Raw genomic sequence first — 9,721 nt, 5'->3', positions numbered from 1 at the left:
GATAGCCTAGAAAATAAAAGATCTCCCTGATAAAGTCTATCACCATTTTTTTCCTAAGGCAGACCATGAGAGCATCAGATCTAGAGATTGCTGACATAATTATAACAAATAAAAATAAAATAAAAATCTCTGTCTCCAAGGTTTGGAAACATCCTCAAAGTTGAGCTGTTTCTTCCTTGTTCCTAGTGTTTCTCTGTTGTAGGAATCAGACCCTCAAACTAGTCTAACAGAAACAGTCAACCTGGGAAAAAGGCTTCCTCAGGCCCCTGGTGAGGGCTTTCTTCTCCAGAGAACCTATAATTTCTCCCAGAACTAAACAGTGACTAGAAACATATCACAACTGTTCCTGGAACAGATCACACTCCAAGCCTTCTAGAAGAAAAGGTACCAGAAAGAGACTTCTGACAGATCTATCTCTCTCTGGTATATTAGCTGAGGGAACATGGCTGCCGGGATGTTGGCCCTCAGCATCTCATTGCTCTCACACTGTTCCTCCTCAAGTAATATTCTAGTCAAACAAGATCAGACACACATGGAGTGGTGTGCCACCCATATGAGCAGAGATCCTGACCAAGTAAGAAAACTGAGGTATCTGTTACTACGGCAACATCACACCATCTTATTGACCGTGAATAAATCACTCGATTTCTTTAGGAAGCCTCAAGAAGTTCTCACCTGTCCTCCCTCTGAGGAGCTCGAAGGTGGCTTCTCTGGGGACACACTGGGTATTAGAGGTTTTAAGACTCTCCCTGGGGATTCTAATGAGCAGCCATGTGGAGTTTCATTGAGATATGAATATCCATGACTCCCCTTTTCTTACCAAAGGGTCTATGCTAGAAAGCTCTCTGGTGACTGGAGCTCAATATGGCCTGTAAAACCTTGGAGCGGGGCTATAGAGAAAGAAGGCCATTTAACCAACTATTGCCATGAGTCTACAGGTTAACTCAGTGTCCTATTTGTGGATGATCCAAGATGTCCTGCTTCCTATAGTGGGTCTGACTCTGGCCCGCCATGGTCTCCAGCAGGGCTGGGGATCTACCCAGTATGTGTGTGTGTGTGAGGGGCAGAAAGCGGTGGGAAACAACACGGACTCTGGATACAGGGCTGGGTCAGCCATCCCCCAGCTGTAGAATCAAGGCACTGGCTGTCCTTGTTTGCTTTCTACTGCCTCGATAACACCTGACCAGAAACAACTTATATGAGGAAAGGATTTATTTCACATCATAGCTTACACTCCATCATAAAAGGCTGTCAGGGCAGGAACCTGGAGGTGGGAGCTGATGCAGAGACCACAGAGGACCAGTGTTCATCAGCTTGCTCTACCTGGCTTCCTCAGCCTGCTTTCTTATACAACCCAGGACCACCTGCTCAGGGCTGGCACCGCCTACAGTGGGCTGGACCCTCCCACATCAATCATTAATCAAGAAATTACCCCCACAGACTGGCCTACAGGTTCTGTCCCCAATCACCTGTCCCCAATCACCGAAAGGACTAGAACAGCACCTGGCACATAGTGAGTTTCCAGGGTGTTGGCTGTTGTTATTTTTATTATTCTCAAGCCTGTTTTTCTGCTCTAGGCTTTAAGCAGTAGCAGTGCAGAAAAGAGTGACACTGTGCCGTTGCCCTCAAGAAATTCACAACTGGCAAGGGAGAAGGACAGACAGACAGATGGATTGCAATATGTGTATCTGTGCTTTCATGACACGGTGTGCAAAAATTCAGGAGGAGTAGAAGAGAAAGTCTTCCTGGGAGAAATGGCCTTACTCATCCTTTAAGGGCTACATTAAAGGAACAGGCTCGGCCACTCACTGCTTCAATAATCTTTAAGAGAAGAGTGGGTGGAAAACCCAACCATCAGCACCAACATAAATTTTGCAAACACAGGAGGATGAAGACACTGCTGTCTTCCAAGGCAGGAACCAGGCTTCTGGAACATTCTCTCCGTGTCTGAGTCTATGCACAGTGATGGGCACTCCTACAAATTTTCCCTACAGAAAATCTGAACCTATATGTTGGAATGGAAAGGCCCAGGGTGCTCTGTGGTGTGGTGTGGTGTGGTATGGAAAGGGCTGCAGGCAGGTCCAGTGCAGATCCGCCACAGCGATAGGAGGGGACCATCCCTAGTTGTTCCGCTAGGCACAAAAATCCCAGGTCAGATCTCTGCCTCAGCCCCTTCAGGAAATCCTGTCACTCAGCCAGAACTTATATACAGCTCAGAGTAGCCAACTCCACTGAGCTCCTGTGGTTTCTCAGCCTGGCCTCACCTACCTTCCCTTCCTAACCAGGGAAAGGAAAATATTTAAATGCAGACACCACTGACAGGAGATAGAGTTCTCCTGGCACTCATCAGAGGAGTTGAAATCGTTAGATCACCCTGAGGGGAGCCTGGCATGGGAAGGAGCAAGCTGCTGCCTTTAATCCTCATCTTCCTGGGGTTGCTTATGCAAAATGCCTGCTCCCCAACTGAAGCCCCAGAACTGGTAAGATAAACATTCCTGTGCGTTTACTTGTTAACTTTCACAATGTACTCTAGACGATTTTTTTTTTGTTTCCCCATCTAATCTTGGTCAAAAAGCCCTACCTGGGCTTCATTAAAATCAAGAAAAAGCTTAGAAGACTAAGACCCTAAGCCAGAGGCACTGTCTTTCTGGGGCTGGCTGGGTTGGCTGTTTCTTATCTGCTGTGCTCACTCCTCAGCTGGCATCTCTGATTTTAGTACTGACATTTCTCTTTCTCTGGCAGGGCAGCTGCATGTTCTGGGTTTTGTTGGGCTACCTTATCACTCTGGGTATCTATCAGCCATCTTCCCAAATGTAGAAATAAGAGCATAGCTATAGGAGAGTGCCCAGGGGAATTCCAGGGTAGAGAGGTGATGCCCTGTTGATAACAGGAAGCATCAGAAACATTTCCGGAATCCATCAGGCACTCACACGTGCCTTCCTCCATCCTCCACTGGAGTGGAGGGGACCACGGTGACCTTAAAGACTCAAGAGAAGCTCACACTGTTGCCATACCTGTATCAGAGGTTGCTGTCTCAGTGATGAGCAATCTCAGGAAAATTATATAAGCCGTATTTGGAGTATGGGATCTCAGCAGCAGATAGAGCTGCTGCTGCTGCTACAAGTTCACTCTGGCTCTGAGGACACTTTCCTGAGAATGTGGCAGACAGCACAGTGGGTACCTCTCCAGTCCAGAAGTTAGAGAGGGGCACATTTCAATGGCGACGTCAAAATATTTCAGAGGCTAGGCCTTTGGGCTGCCCACTACACTAGCCATTCAACTGTAAGCAAGCAACTAGTCCCACTAAGCTTTAGTCCTCCCCAGACAGGGCTCCACAAACGGTAGGGATTGCTGTCGCAATTATCTTCAGCATGGACGGCCTGCTGCTGTGCAGGCACTTGGCCTTGACCGTTGTTCTAAGCTGAGTCTGTTCTTCTGTTGGCTTAAGTTTGTAAAATGAGTTATTTGAAACAGTAATTTGAAAGTCAGATACATACATACATACATACATACATACATACATACATAGAGGATAGATAGACAAACAGATTTATGCGAGACAAAAAAATATATATATATACACACTTTATTTATTTATTTATTTATTTATTCGTCCATTCATTCACTCTGCATTCTTCTCACTGTCTCCCGAATCTTGGTCACCCCCTCTCACAATCTTTCCACCCATACATCCCTGAGAGTGTGGAGGCACCCCTGGGTATCCCCTACCCTGGCATATCAAGTCTCTGCAGGGCTAGGTGCATCCTCTCCCATTGAGGTTAGACAAGGCAGCCCAGCTAGAAGAACATAGCTCATGGACAGGCAACAGCTTTTGGGATAGCCCCAGCTCCAATTGTTTGGGACCCACATGAAGACCAGGCAGCACATCTGCTGTATATGCCTAGGTCCAGACTGTGTATGCTCTTTGGTTGGTGGCTTAATCTCTAATAGCACCAAGAGACCAGGTTAGTTGGCTCTGTAGGACTTCCTGTGGAGTTGCTATTCCCTTCAGGGCCTACAATCCTTCCCTCAACTCTTCCATAAGAGTCCCCAAGCTCTGTCCACTGTTTTGCTATGGGTCTCCTCATCTATCTGAGTCAGTTGCTGGGTGGAGCCTCTCAGAGGACAGCCATGCTAGGTTCCTGTCTGCAAGCATATTAAGAGTCTCATTAATAGTGTTAGGGATTGGTGGTTGCCCATGGAATGGGTCTCAAGTTGGGTCAGTTAGTGGTTGGTCATTACCTCATTCTCTGTTCCATCCCCCGTGCATGCATTTCTTGTAGATAAGATAAATTTTGGGTAGAAAGTTCTTTGAGTGTGTTAGTGCCCCTATCACTCCACTGGGGCTCCTTCATCATTACAAGAGATGGCCTCGTCAGATTCCATATCCCCAGTGCTGTGAATCACAACTAAGGTCACCCCGATTGATTCTTGGAAGCCTCCCCTATCCCAGATCTCTGTCACATCCTTGAGATTCCCTCTACCTCCCCACCTCTGTCAGCTGCAGATTTCCATTCATTCTCATGGCTATCTGGCAATCTCTCCTGTCCTTCCCCACACCTAATTCTGAACTACCTCATTCCCTTCCCCATCCCCTCTTCCACCCAGTTCCCTCCCTCCATCTGACCCTTAGGACTATTTTATTCTCCCTTCTAAGTGAGATTCAAGCGTCCTCACTTAGGCATCCTTCTTGTTCAGCTTCTTTGGGTCTGTGGAGTGTAGCATGGGTATTCTGTATTTTATTGCTAATATTCACTTATCAGTGAGTACAAACCATGCACGTCCTTTTGAATATGAGTTATCTTACTCAGGATAATATTCTCAAGTTCCACCCATTTGTCTGCAAATTCATGATGTCTTTTAGTTGCTAAATAGTATTCTCTTATATAGATGTACTACATTATATTAGTGGTATAGATTGATCATATAAACTTGCTGTGTAGCAGAGGATGACCTTAAATGTCTGATCCTCCTGCCTCTACCTCCTGAGTGATAGAATTATAGGCCTGCCCCATCGCATGATCTTATGCAGAACTGGGGATTGAACCCAGGGCGTTGTACATGCTGGCAAGTATACTACAAACTGAGCCATATCCCCAACCCAAGAAATTTCTTTAAAAGAGAGTTAAGTTGATCATATTAAGAAGAAAAACTGAACATGCCATCAATTCATCCATCAGAAGAGGAACTCTGATGGAAACAAAACCTTGCTTTTAGAAAAATTGAGTCATGCCACAACAGTTAAAGGGAGTATTGCATTATTATACGAATGCTAGCCAGGGGTGTTTGGGTTCACAATGATCACCAAAAGAAAGCTTCTAACAAAAGTAGAGACAGTTTTTCTCTGTGTCTCTTGTTTGAAGAAAGGGCTAATCAAGGAATCAAGAGGTTGATAACTCATATGTGACCTGGGACAAGTCACCGCATATTCCAAACTGTCTTCAGTCCTCTGCCCCATGCTCCCTGCAATGAGAATGGTGACCCTTGGCCTACTCTCTGGAGCAATGAAAATCAGATGACACCTTTGGAAGTCTGCATAGCCACTCAGTGTTCTGTGACTTCACATATTCTGATGAATGACCTTCTAGAGGTGATAGTGGTTCCCACCACACCTAGCCAGGGCTGGGCTGCTAAAATAACAGAGAAATATAAAGCAAGGCCCTGAAGTGTCTGGAATTCTTAAGTAGAGAGCAAAGCCTAACAACTGGGGTGCTAGAGTCATAGCTCAATTGGTCTTTACCCAGCATTCACAAGACCAGGGGTCCTATCCCTGGATCTGTATATACCCATTGTGATGGAGCACACCCAGCACTTGAGAGGTAGCAGCAAAAGAATCAGAACTTCAGAGCCATTTTTGGCTATTAAGCATCTTTGAGGGGGTGCGGCTACTTAGGACCCTTTCTCAGAAACAAGAACAATAACGAACTGCTGGAAGACTTGAAGTTGAACAAAGGAAAGAAAGAATGAGAATGGTTTTGTGGAAGAGACGGGAAAGCACGCCCTTGGAGGATGGAGGTTAGTTAGTCTCGAATAGGGACAGATCACCCTGGGTAAGGCCAGATCACCAGTCAGACTCAGTTTCTCAGGATGAAGAAAGGTTTCAGGAAACATCATCTGTTACTATGTTATCCCAGGCACTGTGCCGGGCAGCTTGCACCTGGAACATCATGGAAAGTTAGCTACTAATGTCTCCTTTTTAACAGCTAATAACAAAGAGTAGGCACTCAGTCCAGGCTGCACACTTCACAAGATGTAGAATTTGATCTACACTCCCCACCAGGCTCCGAAGTTTATTCTGCCTTTTGTAGACTAAATTTGATGGAGAGATTAAGGAAGCTTGAAAGCTCTATCTAGGAGGATCAGCTCCAGCATTAGGAGCAACAGTGGACACACCACAGTCTGCCTGTATCATTCATTTAAGCAGTTAATTCTGGGCCGCCTTACGTTGCCAAATAGCTGTTCCTAGTATGCCTGCCTGACAGATTAGTTTAACCAACATAATTTGCTGAATATCATGGTGTGTCCGGCAGCATTCTAGGGACACAGGCCATAGCAACTAACAACAGCAGCAGCAGCAGCAACAACAACAACAACAATCCTTACTCACATGCCACCTGTTTCTCAGTTGGATTGAAATCTAAATACTACAGACCACACTGGAACAGAAGCCGTCTACCCTAGCATTTAGCCCAGCACTAGCTCCACAGCAGATATACCTGTGGAAACAATTCTGTATATTATTATTCTGTATATTATCTCAATATTATCCTTGAGAATAATCAACCTATGAACAATTGGTCTTGAATAACCTTCTATAGCATTAGCCCACTTGACACAGGGATTCTGCAATATAGTTCCGGTTCCTCGTTTTGATAATTGTGTGTACTGACATGAACCTACCTCGTGGGGCTCCCGGTTCTGGATGAAGAATGGTGTATGTGTTTAGCCTAAGCAGTATGCCTGTACACCCCCCACAGCCATGGCAGACATTACTTGCTCATCACTGATTCCAGGTAGATAAGGCTGAAAGCAGCAAGCCAGAGAAGTAGCCATACCAGATATTTTGCAAGGTTCTGATAACAGGAACTGATATTCTTTGCTGTATTTTCCCAGACAAAGAGATGTGATAAGAAGTCGACTCTAATCATCAAGACGGAGTGCCAGTCCTGCTCCATTAACAATGCAGTCAAGTGTCCAGATGGCTACATCAAGATTACCAATGGCACTATTGGGGTTCGAGATTGCAGGTACTTGTTATGACGAGATACATGTGCCCATGTTTTGGTACCCTAAGAACTGTGACTCCAAATTAGAATGTCCTGTCTCAAACACTACAAAGTAATTCCAGGATTTATCTCTTACTCTAAGACTCCTTAGGGTAACTCACAATATATGGACTTGAGTGTAAATCTTGATTATCATTGACTGACATTTAAATACAAAACTGTGTTGCACATAAACACTCTCTTCCTCTTGCCCTTCTTTTTTTTTTTTCAACTTGGAGTCTTGTGTCATTTGAAAATGGTTCTCGAACTGGGGAGATGGTCCACTGGATATGTGAGCATGAGAACCTGAGGGCAAAACCTAGCACCCACTCCAGTGTAGCTGCGGATGCCTGTGACCCAGCACTGGGAGCCAGAGAAAGATGGAGATCTCTGGCCTGCCAGCCTAGCCCTGCCTTAGCCTCTGCTAACAAGCATAAATGTGTATACCTACACGTGCATGCAAAATGCAAAATAGATAGATAGATAGATATGTAAATAAATAAATATGTAAATAAATAAATAGAAATAGGGTTCCAATTTGAAGATGTAAAAAAAAAAAAAAAAAACTAGAGGTTGCCTTGGCTACATAGCAAGATTCTGTCTCAAAAAAAACAAAATCAGTTTGCTAAGCCCTGGGTCTGGTGTTTATTTCGCTAATAAGCCGAGGAGCCTACTACTAGTTAGAACCCAAAGAGATAGGATAGAAAAACGCTAACACTGTTGGATTACATCCTTGTAATTACATTACATTCTGGAATTGTAACTGAAGTGTATCAATCCAGGCCATGGATTTTGTGCTTAAAGGCTCACCCTGAGAAAGGCTCCAGGCTATGCTGGGATCCCGAACACCCAGTTAGTAAAGACTTTCTGTTATCTGTTCTTCTTTCATTCTTTTATTTCATCTTATGTCCATTGGTAGTTTGCCTGCATGTATGTCTGTGTGAGGTCTGTATTACATTCTTGAAGGTCACCTATGATCCAGAACTTTCAAGGCTGGTCCTGTCAAAGGGGGGACAATGGGGCCTGCATACCTGCTAACAGGTGCAGCCAGGAGGCCCAAAGGCAGATGCAAGTTTGTATTTGCTCAGTTAGGCTAGTTAGAAATGAGGCATTACTCAATAAGTTAGTCGGGGTTTTTTGTTTGTTTGTTTGTTTGTTTGTTTGTTTTGGGGTTTGGGGGGGTTGTTTGTTTGTTTTTTGTTTTGTTTTGTTTTGTTTTTTCGAGACAGGGTTTCTCTGTATAGCCCTGGCTGTCCTGGAACTCACTCTGTAGACCAGGCTGGCCTCGAACTCAGAAATCTGCCTGCCTCTGCCTCCCAAGTGCTGGGATTAAAGGNGTGTGCCACCACTGCCGGCTAATAAGTTAGTTTTTAATTTACGCATTATGCACATGTGTACGTTTGTAAGTGTGTGTGTGTGTGTGTGTGTGTGTGTGTGTGTATGTGTGTGTAAGTGTGTGTTTGTTCATGTGTAGACCAAAGAGTGACACTGGGTGTTTTCCTCAAACACTGTCTAGCTTATATTTTGGGACAAGGTCTGTGAGTGAAACTGGAGCTGCCTGGAATAAGAAGCGGCTGACCAGAGAGCTCTAGGGAGCCTCCTGTCTCTGCTCCTCTGGTGCCGTGGCTACAGGAGGCCACCCCTGTGCCCAGTGTTTTATGTGGGTGCGGGGCATCCAGACTGCAGGCCTCACACTCACACAGCAGACACCTGAGCAGCTGAGGCATTTCCAGACTAAATGAGTTCTTTTTTTTTTTAATTCAGGAATGACAAATTACTGCAATTTTAACATGAATGAAATGAGACCTTAATGATGTTGTATAACAATATTTTACATTCACATTTGCCTAATATGATCACATCATATCATAAAGCCATTTCCCAACACTAAATGGTCTAGAATGAGCAAGTACATGCATGAATTAACCAATTAATTAATCAATTAACCTGAGTGAGAGCATGTTTGCAATGATTCATTTCCTATTAAGATTATATCAAAGTTCAAGGTTAAAATGATATGGCATCTTACTAAAGAATGTTTTTATATTCTTTTGATGAGGGTCAAGATGAGCACTTGGCTGTACCCAAGCTGCACCTCCTCCTCCTCTTCTTCTTCCTCCTCCTCCCCCTCCCCCCTCCTCCCCTCCTCCTCCTCCCCCACCTCCTCCTCCTCCTCCTCCTCTCATACACACACTAAAAATTTTCACAGATGCTGTTTGTTTTAGAATTGAGAACGGGTCTGTTGTTCATTTATGCTAAAAAACTGATTGGTTATTTGTTTTATTTTGTATTGTATTTTTGATGGTATTTTTTTGGAAGAGAATTTTCTAATTATATTTATGTACAGAAAACTTAGCAGTGTACATTTAACCCAGTTTAGTGGCGAGTTCTTTGGCCTTTGCCTTTTCCAGCTTGGCAATGCGAGCCACAGACTTAGAACCCAGGACATTGCTCCC

General features: G+C 44.5%; 1 protein-coding gene across 1 annotated transcript in view; it reads left to right on the top strand.

Moving 5' to 3' along the window:
* Positions 1-2,231: 2,231 nt before the first annotated feature.
* Positions 2,232-9,721, top strand: part of Stab2 (stabilin 2) — a 169,965-nt gene continuing 162,475 nt past the window's right edge. The window contains exons 1-2 of the mRNA XM_021173976.2: positions 2,232-2,480; positions 7,114-7,247. Coding sequence (XP_021029635.1) covers positions 2,391-2,480; positions 7,114-7,247 — 224 coding nt within the window. The 5' untranslated portion in view covers positions 2,232-2,390. The remainder of the gene's footprint in view (positions 2,481-7,113; positions 7,248-9,721) is intronic.

The sequence above is a fragment of the Mus caroli genome, chromosome 10 (assembly GCF_900094665.2).
Source record: "Mus caroli chromosome 10, CAROLI_EIJ_v1.1, whole genome shotgun sequence".
Lineage (NCBI taxonomy): Eukaryota > Metazoa > Chordata > Mammalia > Rodentia > Muridae > Mus > Mus caroli.
Note: the sequence above shows the minus strand (reverse complement) of the source record. Positions and strands in the feature narration are given on the sequence as shown.